Raw genomic sequence first — 14243 nt, forward strand, 5'->3', positions numbered from 1 at the left:
CTTAGACTTTGTCCTCATTTTATCTCTGTTCCTGCAGCTTGGCAGTTCTGATTCTGCAGGGAGGCAGATTTTCACATGGACCTATTTTTAAATCACTTGACATGGTTCAGTGTGGGCCCTTCTGAGTAAGAGTGTAAAGATAGTGCTCAATGTGAGGAAAATAATGCTAGTTTTGTGCCCTTGTCTGAAAAGGGGGGATCCACCTGGCCTGTAAGAAAAGCTTTGAGGGAGACTGACTTGATACGGTAGTTGTGGGGGTGCATATGCTCAGTCCCATCTCACCATCAGAGACCTTCCATAGAGAAGTGTGGCACGTGTCCCCTGTTACCATGTGTGTCTTCCTTTCCTAGGAGCCAGAATGCAAATTTCCAGAACCCCCGTTGCGAGAATACCCCGCTCATTGGCCGGGAGTCCCCACCTCCCTCAGTAAGTCTGTCTTTACTGCTCCTCTCTGCTTCAGCAGCTTTGGGGAATACACATTTACCGTTCCTGTATACTCTCAAGGGAGCTGATTGTGCAGCCAAACACAGGATCTGGCCCATAAATGGCAGCAATTTGAATAGACAAGCCATGTCTCACCTGCCATGGAGAATAAAACCCTGCTATGCTACTTTGGACATTGCACATAAAAAGACTAAAACTCATTCTGTTAACACTGGTAATCCTATGGGCCCAGTCCTAGCACTGCTGAAGTGCATGAGTATCTTGGTGCATGACTTCAGCAGGATGACTCACTTGCATGCAGTGTACTTGCTGTCTGTGGCATTGATTCCTCAAGTTTAAAAAGAAACTTGTTAAAACAGTACATTCAGAGTTATCGCTGAACCTCTCTCCTTAATCTGCCCTAAAGAAATAGTGGGATGAAACCTGTATTATTTTTTTGTTGAGATTTTTCTTTTAAATCTTTCTTTTACAACTGTTTTACTTTCTTTAGAATCTATTTTTGTATTTAATTTCCTATGGAGGAAAAAAAAAAAAACTTTCATGGAAGGTTTTGGTATTTGGAGTGTCCTGACAGCCTTTCTGTGTGCTGGATAAAACATGGACTTGCCTTAATGTCTGTGTAAGAACTAGATGGATCTTGCCCTCCTGCACTGGATCCTGTAAGCCTTACTTACACCAGAACTTGGAGAACATGCCATCGCAGTGCTCACTAACTTGGTGGTGTGATTACAGAGGATGAGTAATAGCATGCTTAATAATCAACCAGTCTTCAGGTATAGGTAAAGAAAATACACTTTGTGGTGCATGGTTCAAATTCATGGGAAGGGGAGGAAGAGGAGGTTGGATGAAGGAGTAGGAATTCTGGTGGAAAAGAGGACATCACATTCATGTTTTCACTTCAAAAGGACCTGTTCATCTTGCTGTAGAGAAAGTGGAAAAGTGGAGAGTTGCTTCTTGTCTCTGTACTTGGCCAGACCTCTTTCAGCCTTCACAAAGAGTTTAGCCTGATCCCTGGTGGTACTCTGATTGTGAGCTCTGGGAGCATCATCCGCTCTTGGCAGTGAGATGGTCCTCAGGATTAGAGCTGATGTGCTGCACACAGCACCGTGTGACAAATGCCTTACTGCTGGCGTTTCCCGTTGTAGGAAGGGCACTGTCCCTCTGGTACTGCCAAGGCATATGTTCATTCGATGGCTGTAGACCAAGGTCCTGCTTCCCCTTGCCCTACAGCTCTTCTGCTTCAGAGAAAAAAAGCACACTCCTTTCCTCAGGGGTTTTAGTTATGCAAGAAGTTTCCTAGTTCTTCGGTAGCTGTTCTCATTACTACCCTGAGAGGGGATCTGAGTCCTGCTGCCTTAGGCTGGTTTCTGAGAGTAGATAAAGATGAGTTTGTTGGGGTTTTTTTCTACAGTGACTTTACTTGGCAGACATCGATACAAGCTACAGGGAAGAGCAGGAGGAGAGTGCAGTGCTGTACCGATAGACAAGGGGAGCATCCCCCTAGATGGGGCAAGGAACAGGAGGAATGTGTTTTCTGGAGGGACATGGTACATGGGCAGCGAAGAGAAGAAAAATACTCTCTACTCTCATATTGGCAGCAGCAGGGAAGGGGGCTTTTGTAGGATTTTTGTATTCGCAGCTCTCCATAGCAGGTGGCTGAGACCATACTGAGGCAGAAGACACTGTAACTTTTCATAGCACATCATCTGTGGGAAGAGAAAGATGAAAAGGGAATACCAATGCACGTGTCTGTGTCTCTCTTTTGGGAGGGTGGAGAAGGGGATGACAATCTAGATAGGTTATGTCCAGTGGATGGACAGAGCTGATGTATTCCATTTAGCTTTCTGTGAACAGATGGTGAAAACTAAGATGTGATGATCCTGCTGCATTGTTTGTCCGTTACTTTTCCTGGCTTTTTGTTTGTTTGTTTTTTTCCTTCTCTCATTCCTTCTGTTTTCTCCTTCTTGCCACAGGGCTATTCCCTTAGGGTTGTAGAGCCCACCTTGTTGCTGACACACACCACAGCGTTTCACTTGCTTGCACTGTGTTTTTCATGCACGTTGAGGCTGCACTCTCTTTTTCTCTCTTTCTTGCGTCATCACAGTTGTATTTGGCTGCCATGGACAGTAGCAGCCATATGAGCTGGCAGCTTAAACCCTCGGACAGTGCACGGACATACTGGTAACAGCGCCCGCAAATGGAACAGGTACTGGAAAAAAGGTCCTTCTTGCTCAACCCCTTCTCCACTCCCAACCACTCCCTTCATCCCTGCACTGTTTATCCCAGGCCAGTGCCTTTTATTTCTTCACATGCCTTCCCTCTGCACCTCCCACCCCATTCCCTCCTGCCAAGGGTTGAAATTGAAACCAGTTTTTGCTCTGGTGCAGACTCAAGAAGCAGTATCAACCTTGTAAAGGCTTCTGGTGCACGTTGTGAGGGTTGCAGGTGCCCGTGCCTCATAAAAGCAGCAGCTTCAGCTCAAAGTCCGCACTTGAAAACAGCTTGACCACTTAGTACTGAGTGCTGCTCAAATGTGGAACTAACATTGCACTTCAAATGCAGAATAGAAGTTCTGTCATCGCAAGAAGCCGTTTTCTAGAAGAGAACCAATCTAGCAGCTTATCAGTCAGGACTGGCTGTCTTATTGCAGCTTTTGGCTTCCCTTGAGCCCTACTGCTGTTCTGTTTATCTTGGCTGGTCATAACAGCATGTGCCCAAAACCTCAGAGACTTACCTGCCACAAGCTTTTAGCTCTTCAGTAGGATTTTTAATCTGTTGAAAGATCCTAGCTGGTAATGGTGGCCTGTCCTGAAGAGTTACTTCATAGCCTATTAGTTCTGTGTGCAGCTTCTCCTTTTATCTTTGCATTTAAAGTCAGAAAGGAGCAAGTTAAAAAACCAAGCTTCCCTAAGGGTCCAGACATAAGCACTAAGCTCTGTTTCACTCTGTCTAAAAACCTTTTTACTGTTTTGTTTGTTCTGTGTGTGTCCAAATGATCCCATCCATGTCCCACAGGGCTCTCCTAGTACCATTTCACTGTCTGAATTCCTAATGGGCTGTAGTTGCCGATGATCTACAAGATAGCCAGTGTTTTGTCCCTTGCAGTGGTCCATGACAAAGCCACGTGCCTACAGAAAGTAGGTGGTCTGCATTAGGTCGTCGGGTTTTCTAGCTTGGTTGAGCGCAGGGTATAATTAGAGCTCCCAGGCAAACCCCCCTGGTATGAAGGACAGTGCTCCTTCAAGGGAACGACAGTCACGCAGTAACTGGAAGGTGCTGGTTCCAGTTGGAACAGAGGGCCCATTGCTTTAGCTCATGCAGTCAATGACCTGTATCTTGCATTCTGTTCCCAGAAACACATGTCCATAAAGCTGCTGTTCCTTCTTTTTCTGCCATCCTTGTTGGGACTTTTTGTCAGCCTTGCATTGGATTCCTTTCTGTCATGTTGCTGCTTGGTCTGCATTCTTGCTGCCTCTTGCCGTTTGTCTGCCTGCCTTGTGACATGCTGGGAAGGGTGCTGTCTGAATTGGGTGTCTTGATGCCCTCTGCCGTGGTGCATGAACGCAAACAAAACTTGTCTTGAAGCATGGTGCTGGCACCCTCGAAAGGGTTACAACCTTCTTCAGTCTTAAGTCTTGCAAAGACTGCTCTGGGGCGTCAGCTTTATGGTGGGTTTTCTGCTTTTTGGTTCCTGCAGGTGGTATTGTAGAGATGTTAGGTGAGTCTATTCCAGGAAATAAAATATTGCTGGGGGAGGCGTGGGAGAGTTCTAGTGTCTTCATTCTGGACTTGGAATCTCCTCTGGGCTGAAACAAGACCTGATCTCAGTCTGCGCTGTCTTCTGTTACCTAAGCTCACACCCGCAGTTTAATGTGGCTGTCTGCAAGGCTAAGAAAAAGGCATAGCATTCTTTCCAAGACACTAAAAACAAACAAACAGAAGCTCTGTTCTCTTGACTTGGAAAACTGAAGTTCCTTTGAATTCAGAACCCACTGGCTGCAATTGCCTGGTCCTGTGCATCTTGTACCTCCCATGCATAATGGTACCAAACCCTGTGTGTTTACTGTGCTCTAGCTATTTGAGAGGTGGATCAACCTTTAAGGACTTGAATCCAGAAGCTTTGGTCTTTATTGGATTAACTGAATAGCTCTGGCAGGGAATCAAAGTCAGGGTAGCTGAAGAGAGAGATATGTGGGGGTTTTAACCACAAATAGTAAATGGTTTATACTCGCAGTCATGGTTTCATATGGTAAGTGATCTTCCAGCATAGCTCAATTAGCTGTGAAGTACTCCTGGTTTGCACAGTTCACAGGAGTCAGTAGAACTTATGGTCTCTAAAATTAACTGATTATTCCCATTAACTTTTTTTTTTGCAACCAGTGATTCCTTTATACACAGGCTATAAGTTTTAAGCACCTAACTGGTATGTGCTGGCAAGCCATACCTATGAGGGTTTATACCTTCAACAAGGCTGAATGTGAAGGAGAGACTTTTTTTATTTTCTCTGAAGAAATGCAAAAATGAACTTGTGTGCATCAGCTGTGTTTGTCCTAGCTGACTGGTAAGTGACTGAGAGGCGTGCTGTGTCGAATAGCACAAGCCGCCAGGAGAAATGGTAACAAGAATTCTAGGTATTCTTTTTAGGGTAGTTAGCAGTGTGGGGAAGGTATGGGTTGAAACTTGTCCTCCGTGCTGTTTGTGAAAGGGTGAATAGGCACATAGGTACTTCCAGCGAGAGTATGGGATGAATGACTGCATTGTGCATGTTCTTTAACGTTCTATGAAAGCTCCTCTTTAAAGGAAACTAAATGCAACTGTGTACCTTATAGCCGTGTCAGGCACTGTATGCAGGTTACCTCACAACAGAGTCCAAAACCCCCTTAGCTCTGAATTATGCTCAGGCTTTAAGTACTTGGAATTATTTTTTGAAGGAGCTAAAGACTTGGTTATTTTAACTATGGGTAATAGAGTTTGGTTTCATATCCATGTGACTGGCAAGTGTCTGCTGATACATCTTCATCTGCTGGCCTGTCCAGATGTTGGGATCTGTGTATACCACAGCATCTTTCCTCTGCTTCCCAGCAGAGGATGTACTGAAGGACTTGGATGAGGGACTGCTGTCAACAGCATGTGGAGCAAAGCATTCGTACCTGGAGTCTAATACAGTGACTGAAGATCCCGCGCACGCTGCTAGAGCTGTGCGGGTTATGAAGGGCGCGCAGTGAAGCGTTAGCTCTCTACTTCTAGGTTTCAATCGTACTTATCATGGTCATTAGAAGTACACTTCAACAGAAGGAATATCTGGTTCAAACTGTAACAGGAGAAGGTACAAAGGTGCAAAAATCCTGAGTTAAGGAGAGAACATCAGCCCTAACTCTGACTACTCTTAATTGGTTCCTTGTGGTGGATTGCAGGTAGGTTTGAATGTAAAATGCCCTCTGACTGTCCAAATCTCATGTTCCTGACCACTCTGTTTTAGTGACACTTAAACAACTGTGGAGTGTTTTCTTGGTGGAGGAAGGAGCGAAGTCTTCTCAGCTTCTCCCTCCATGATGGGTGTACTTTGTACATCCTTGAAATACAGTTCATCAAGTGGCCCTTCTTGATTTTAATGCTCTAAAGAAAGTTGGTGTTGCATGTTGTGTGCTGAACCTATATGACTTGTCAAGGAAGATGCACAATAACCTTCCATGAGCTGAGATTTTATTTTCCCTAAGTACTTCTTACAAAACCTTAACACCTGGAATTTCTCTATTCATAATCATCTCCTATCACATGTCACCATACAGAACAGAAATGGAAAATGAGCGATCAAATGCATTTTTCCTTCTAAGACCCTTGTCTTAGCATGATGGTTGTCTGGTAATTTCAGCATTGCACTACCTGAAACGTGCCCTACTTTCTCATAAAGTTCTCTGACTTCTAAGCCTCTCTGAGCCTGTTGGGTTAGGGCATTATTAAAATACATGAGACTAAACTTGATTTCTGAAATAGTAATCACATTTAATAAACTGTATAGAATATAGTCCTTAAACTGGCTCAGCTTGGTATTTTCTACCTTTTCCCTTCTTACTGACAAAAAATAGATCTTAAAGAGAAAGAACAGATGTACCCTTTGTCTTCTAAATATAGATGCCATTTCTGGGCCAGAGTTTTATATTAAGATCAGTGTTCTGCAGAAAGTTTTCCAATTATGGAAGACACTAAAAGATGAGTGTGCAAATGAGCCACAGGTGTCTTAATCTTGTGCCTATGGAGTCAGCTCTGCTGAAGGAGCAATTCTCTCTTCTGTTGTGCAGAGGTTCAGCCTGGGTCAGTCTGTGGAGGAAAACTGATAAAATACTGTTAATTCTCTGAAAACCCCTTTGGACAGCTGAACTTTTGACAGCCTAAAGATGCCTCATAATGTTCTTTCCCAGTGGGCAGGATACATCATACCTCCTGGTGTGGAACTGCCGTTCAGTTGTCTCTTTGCTAGCTTAACCGGCTATTTTATGTGGTTTGGTTTTAAAGGTGGTAAAAAGTCAGTATGCTGCAGAGCACTCTTGGGAAGTAAGATGCGGGTATTACAGAATTATTCAAGCTCCAGCGGGTATAAAAAGAGGAATAAAATGTCTGTCGTCATTGCTTGGTTGTTACTATCATGGCAGCAGAATCCCAGAAGCAGTAATATGGTCCCAATGAAGGCATTGAACACATTGGTGTAAAGAGGCAAAGTCTTTTGTTCTTGCTTCTGGGTGTTATTTACATGCTTTTCGGCTCGTTATGCACAGCTGAATGGCATATGTTACCTTAGTAGCTTTTGGGAGCTGCTTAGAATAAAAAAAGAAAATAAGAAAAAACAAACCCCCCCCAACCCAAAGTAACCTTCCATCTTTCTGACTTGCTCATCTCACCCCCAAGCTGGAGTCTTGTCTACTACTGCAAGTACGCAGGTTGGATCCCAAGCCACAGTAGATTACCCATCAGATAACTGTTAGCTAATATCGTCTTGTTGGATTGGTGCCCTGTTTCCAGCCTGGCAGGGTCTGTTCTTCCCTGGGCATTGAATTGTTCAGAGATTCATTCTTCCACACTTTTTTCTTTCAAACCGCCCATCTGTGATGCATGCAGTCTTCTGATGCCCTCATTGCCATAAAACGCAATGCAAAAATGCAGCGCACATCCATTTTCTTCTCAACCTCCTTTTCTGGCATGGTTGAAAGCAATAACATGACTAAGAGAGGATGAAGGTGTGAGGTGGGTTTTTACATCTGCATCATTTCCATTTCCCTCTCTTCTCCCAAGCGAAGTATGGCATATTTTGACTCTGTGGCTATTGGATTTCCTTCTCGGTAGAGAACTTGGATGAATCGTTAGCCCATCTGCACTGACCTGGCCAGCATCCTCGCATTAGGCCGAGTATGTTACTCGGCAGGCTGTGCAGTGACTTGTGAATCTTTCCTTGTCAGACTGAGCCAGCATCTTCTTGATATGCTTGCTGTAAATACGGATAGCGTTTACGTGAGTCATTTTGACTTAATCTTCTGTTCTGTTTGTTTGTTGTTTGTCTTGTCTTCCTCCAGTACACCTCCAGCATGAGAGCCAAATACCTCGCCACCAACCAACCTCGTCCAGATGCTGGCAGTGTGCATTAAAATGAAAAAGCAAAAGCAAAAAACCACAAAACCCACATGTGCAGTCAGACTAAACAGTGTGCCAACTGCTGTGCCCCTGTGCTGTCCTCGTAGAACAATCCTGCTGTTCTGCCCAAAATCCAGTGCAGCTCCTCCTGTTTCTCCAGTCCAGACCACCCTTCCAAACCCACTACCTGCCCACTGGAGTGGAAGCCCCTTTTGAATTTAAGCCTTCACCTTGTTGTACCTGATGTGCCAGAGAGAGCAAGTATGTGCAGGCAAGAAACTGGGTCCACCTGTTTGGGGAGCAACTTACTGGAGTAGCCTATCAGAAAAAGTTGGTGAATATCTTCTGCTCCCTTTTTCCCCCCTTCTGTTCCCCGGAGGGGCTTGGTGAAAGATGGTAGTAGATCTTCACTTCTCCAGTGGGATCAGCAGTCTGTCAAACACTGAAGAAGCAGGGGCTCAGTGCTGATGACTAGTGTACAACAAGGGAACGCTGAGTCGATGCACCGTTTTGGTGGGGGTCCCCTGGTCCAGTGCCCTGTGTGAGGGAGTAGGGAAACTCCTGCCTCATGGTGTCACTGCATATCCACTGTAATTTGGGAGCCTGGGGCTTTTCTAGAGCAAACCATTCTACTACCCTGATTAACTTTTTTTTAAAAAAAAAAAAAAATTGACAGTTGCCACTCAATCTAGGATGTGAATTCTTGAGGAGGAGCAGGAGGTCCAAGTACCAGTCACCTGCCCTGTCCATTGCTCTGAACCTGACCTCTCTGCTCCATCAGGGAAGCTCAGGTACTGGCAGATGGCAGTCTGGGTGCTGCCTTTACAAGGCTGACACGCAGATCAGACAGGAGCCAGCCACCCACTTCGTGCCAAATTTTTCCAGGAAAAAACTTGTAAGACTTTATGGGGTGTATTTTTGCACTAAAGAGTTTCAGCTCTCTGATGCTAGATCTTAGGGGACAGTCAGCTTGCAAAAGCAAGAGGGACTGGAAGCACCAATGAATTTATAGCAAATGCAAGCTCTCCCTGCAGGAGTGACCTGTGAACTCTGCTGGACTTTTTATTTTATTTTTTTAAATAATTATAACTTACAGCACAGGGTTGCTGAAATGGCATTGGAGGAGGTTTTTGAAGCCTGTCCTAACAAACTCACGAGATTGTCAGTCTACCTTCCGTGTTCCAGAGTCAGAAAGCCAAATGACATCTGGAGAACATTGTGACTGTCAGAACAGGTTTTTATTGTATTCTCTTTTAATTTGTTTTGTTTTTCAAGGCACATTGCTAACCACTATCTGACCACATTAAGGCACATGTAAGGTATTTTTCTAGACATGAGGCAGAACAAGGCTTGCAAAGGGGCAGCTGGATGCCTGCAAAGGGCAACATCCTCCATTGGTGCTGTACTTTCCACTGAAGAGCGGTGCTGCAAAGGGCACCGACGGCTTCCTACTGGAAGAGGAGACTGCCTCTTGGGAGGTACTGTAGAGTACTGCCCTTTCAGTAGGGTAACTTTGATGTTCCTTTTTGTCTTTTTACCCCTGAGCAGGGGCGTCTTAGTGTAGCTGCTGAGCTTTACATTAAATAACTGGCAGAGGAAATAAAAGTGGGAAACGTCTCTCAAACTGGAGTTGAGCCATTGGCAGAGGCAGTTAGTCTTCACCTCAGTGATGTTCAGACTCTGTGTCTGTTTACCCCACGTTTGCTGTACGGGGCACAGAATCTACCAATCTGCCTTTACTCAAGTTGGTTGCCTTCTTTCAGTGAGGTGGGAATTGCTCCTAGCAGGCAGCTAACTAGGATGATGGTATCTGCTGTAAAATGGTACCAGCCCTGTGGAAGAGCAAGCGTTGAGACCCCTCTTAAGATAGAAACCACTAATAGACTGCAAAAGCTGGAGGCCAGCTATTGCTGTTCAAAGGAGCAAGGGAAACAGGGAGGAGGCACCACCAGGCAGACAGGAGGAGAAGGTTTTGGAGAAAACGTCACACTTCACCATAAATCTCTGGAAGCAGGATTTTCTTGCTCAGGACTTGAGTATGCCCTTTCAGACATGTTTGATGGGCTTCACACTGAAACATACCTCTGTGTTATCAAATAAAAAAGGGCAGGGAAATGTAGTCACAGGTGGTATGGAGGGACACTGTGGCTCATGAGCACCAGGTTTTCCACCCTGTCTTAAATCCTACCGCGAGAGCCGGGTGTGCGAGCATGTGGCAGGGCCTGAAGCACGCAACTGCTGTCTGGGGGGGAGCCTTCCCCTGGCTTTGAAGAAAGAAGCAAGAGCCATATTATCCTTATTAAGACTAAGTTGTTCTGCCATCATCTCTCCTTGCAAGGATGTTCTCGGGTTGCTACTTACGTTATCAGTTTTAGGGGAGCTGCCCTAAAATCTGTGGCCTGGTCCTACTCATTGAAGGCAAGTGTTTTGAAGGCTGGAGGGTGCGGGGAACCCTGTGAGAACAAGTGCTTCTGTAGATCGACTCCTCTGTATACAGACCGCATCCTGAGCCTGCGTGCGGCTGCGCTTTGGGTTGGCTCTGAATTGTCACAGTGGTACTGTCTGTGCCACCATGGATAACGGGGGGAGCGAGCCTCTGCCTTTTTGTTTGCAGCATCTAATGGAGCAGCCACCTTGACCTGCTTCCTTCCCAGGTCTGGCAGTGCCACTCCTAACACCCAGAACAACTTCTGACAATGTTCGGGGCTTGCAGCAAGGCACAAATGTGGAGGTATGTGCTCTGTGACTTCAAAATATAACTGGAAAGAACGTTACGGAGATAACATTTTGCTCTCTGGAGGCCAGCATAACGTGACTGCAGTGTGAGCTGTGTACCTTTGTCCAGCCAGCACTTCCTTTACTTGACATGGATATTGCACTTTTGTAAAGCATCCTGGAACTCTGCTGCCCCGCTGCATGCTGTGCAGAGCGCTGGATAGGAAACACAGACAAATGGGTTTCTTTTGGTTTATTATTATTATTAGTCTTTTTTTTTTTTCTTTTCTTTTCTTTTTTACTGGAACCTTGAGCAACAGCGTGGCATTTCCGCAGGCTGGTCTGAACGGATCTGCTGAAGAACAGATGGCCTTTGCCTATTCTTATGGCTGAGACATAATCAGTCTCATCCATATGGTCACATTTTGTCTGAGGAGCGGACTTTCAAAAGCCAAAATCTCCCAGACTCTGTGCCTCCCTCTCGGGTGAACAGCAGGTGCTATCTGGCGAAGACTCATCTGTTCTAGATGGCATTCATGGTTGAAGGAGTCCAAACTCTTCAAGCTGAAGGAGGTAAAGCTGTAGAGACTGCTCTCTCTTCCAGTGTGTCTCTTTTTAACGTGACAAAATGCCAAGGCCATATCACTTGGTGTGTCCCAGCTGACCTTATTGGAATGTTACTCGTGTTACTGGTTGCTAACAAAAGGGTCCAGAATTCAGGGGAGATGAGATTGGCCTCTGGACAACCTCATTGACTGCAAAACAGAAGGCAGCTTGCCTGGTTGAAGGTGACTGCATCGGTGAAGACACTTCATGTTACTTTTTCAGAAGCACAAATGTGGTCATTGGCTTGTCTGGTTGGCTTGGTTTATTTCCACTGCATCATCATGTGTGAATGACACTTTCTTTTGGAACTGAGGACTCTTCCAAGCACACAAACATCTCCACAATGTGAAATGTAAATAGCATGTTGGACTCTCGTGTCCAGTGTTCAAGACTGCATTGTAATTGTAAAGGAAATCGAATCAAGACTTGGCTGTGAATTTCTTGTGCTGTCTTGGGAATATAACTGTAGTGTTTGTATCCTGTATGTATTATTAAACTGAGTTCATTTTATGTGCTGATAAAAGGGTTCAAGCTAAGATTTTTAGCGTACATCCATGTTTCCGAATGTGAAGGATGGAGTGCTCCCTTCCCCTCCTGTCCTTTTTTAAGTTTTCTCCATTTGATAGGTGTTAATTTTCAGTGTACAGTCATCTCAGCCAAGATGCAAGGATGTTCATTTGAGTGCTTTGAGGGGGACACAGTGCATGGGGTTTGAAGTGATCCTAAGTTAGGACTTCCATAGCAGTTCCCTGAAAATACATGGGAAGTTTGGCCTTTCTGAGAGTAAACTGTTTCTCGGGGGCTGCTTAGCCATCACTCATGAGAGCCTTGGGTGCTGCAGGGTGATAGCAGACAGGAGTGGGTGGGTACCTATAGGAGCAAGGTAAAGGTTCCTGTGTGGATAAACCCATGCTTCACTTGTGGTCCTGCCTTCTCTTCCTTCTAGCAGCAACTGAGATACCATGCTGAACCCTTTGAAGAAGAGAGAAGTGTCTTGGCTTGTTGATTCTAGCCACCCCACCTGATTCAGGAGTAGGTGAGGTGCGTGGGTTTTCCTCTAGCTAGGGCGAGGAGCTGTCTTTGAAGTACTTCCTACCTGGGGACTAAGGAGAAGCCAGGGTCTTCCCCAACTTGACAAGTCTGTTAGCATAACTCTGGGACCACCTCTGGGTGGGAGGGGGAAAGCCCTCCAGGGAGATACTAAGGAGTAGATCTAATGCCTTGAGAGAGGAGACCTGAAAACACTTAATCAGTACCTTTAACCAGGTGGCTTCTTTCGTCACAGCCCCTTTTCTAGAAATTCTTTGTGTGCATGCTATGGATGGCTTCCCTAGTCATTCCAGGAGGCCCAGCAGAAGCGTGGGGTGTTTTGAGAGCAGTTCCTAGATGGCTAGCAAGTGGTCTGTGCTTTCTGGGTGGGGAGTGGGATCTCCTGCCCAGCCGTGATGGTGAGTGATGCCCAGCTAGGGGAGAGAAGGGATGCGTTACTGGTGGCCTGAAGCTCCCGGGTGCTCACCCAGCCCCTGTGGCTGCGTGCATGAACAAAGTGGAACATAAATTGATGTACAACCAGAAAGTTCAAAATACTTCTTTCCTAAAGAGGATAACTGTAGCATGAAGCTCTTAGGTGCTCTGCATATTTGATACCACAATGCTCCTCACTATGCAATTCCCAGCTCCTTCCTTCCAGTTCCTCCTCTAATCTCACACCAAGACTTCTCCGGTGGCCTCTGCCCACAGGCCACTGAAGTCCCAGAAAAGCTTCATTTCTTTCATTGTCCTCCGCATTAGGTCCAGCTGCCCAGCCGTTACGTCGTGTGCCTCAGGTCCCTTGTTAACGGGAGGCCCCATGACTTTTATTCACATCATTCAGAGGGAAGTTTATTTTCTTGGACACTGTGCACAGAAACCTAATGGTGAACATGTACCTGGCCTTTCTGTAACTTTTCTGTTTTTTCTTCTTAACCATAATGGTTGTATATCATACCACTTTATATACATATATAATATATAAATATATATAATTTTTTTTTAAAACTTCAGACCTGCTAGTTTCTGTCAAGTGTTCCTGCACTTACCCAAAATGTTTTTAAATTGTGAGGATTAAAGAGGATTGAGCCCATTTTTGTATCTTTACTTTTAATTCTGTAGTTCTATTGATTGTAATGTAGCTATTTTTTACTGTAACTTTTTGGTTTGCAAATACTAAACAAAAAACCTAAATGTAATTTCTGTGGTTTCTATTCAGCTTGGGTTTCATGTTTTAAAAATAAATGATTTAAAACCACTCTTCCTATTTATTGATTGTTATTTTCTCTCTTGCCCTCTCCTTGCTCATAAACCTGCCTGAATTTTTGTTACCTTTCATACCTTGTGGTAGGTCTGTGAAGTGAGGATGGGTGCTGGAGCCGTGAAGTCTAACAGCTAGTAGAGGGTGGAAGGAGTAGGAAGGTGAGTGCCCAGTACTACAGAAATCAAATTATTGGTGTCAGTGCTGCTATGTGCGGTGAGGTGTGCGCAGGTAGCGGCAGGGCTGCTTTCTTCCTTGGCGTGTAGGTCTCTGCCTGATCTGGTGGCTGCTCAAAATCAGGCTTGGGGATTTCTAATCCCATTTGAAGACTGGGCTGTTGTAATTGAATTGGACAGCTTCAAAAGAACCTCTGAAGAAAAAGGATTGATGTGGATGTTTCCGCCAGGGGAAGCTGTGCTCATCATGCTTTAGAAACGTGGCTTATCCCCCTTCCCCCCTCCCCAACAAGGTCTGGAGCTGGGGGCCTGGGAGGGTTGGCAGGGGCGAGCCTGGATGGGGGCACAGAGCCAGACTGGTACCTGCTGCAGGGCTGTCCTCGTACCGG

At 45.3% G+C, this 14243-nt stretch overlaps 1 protein-coding gene across 3 annotated transcripts in view; it reads left to right on the forward strand.

Moving 5' to 3' along the window:
* Window positions 1-8716, forward strand: part of TTYH3 (tweety family member 3) — a 74695-nt gene extending 65979 nt beyond the window's left edge. The window contains exons 13-15 of one of the 3 annotated variants that reach the window (XM_055709911.1): window positions 351-426; window positions 2549-2650; window positions 8010-8716. In XM_055709911.1, the coding sequence (XP_055565886.1) occupies window positions 351-426; window positions 2549-2629 (157 nt within the window). In that variant the 3' untranslated portion in view covers window positions 2630-2650; window positions 8010-8716. The remainder of the gene's footprint in view (window positions 1-350; window positions 427-2548; window positions 2651-8009) is intronic. The other 2 variants (XM_055709912.1, XM_055709913.1) reach the window with 2 other exon arrangements.
* The last annotated feature ends 5527 nt before the right edge of the window (window positions 8717-14243 follow it).

This window comes from Falco cherrug, chromosome 4, assembly GCF_023634085.1.
Source record: "Falco cherrug isolate bFalChe1 chromosome 4, bFalChe1.pri, whole genome shotgun sequence".
Taxonomy (NCBI): Eukaryota; Metazoa; Chordata; class Aves; order Falconiformes; family Falconidae; genus Falco; species Falco cherrug.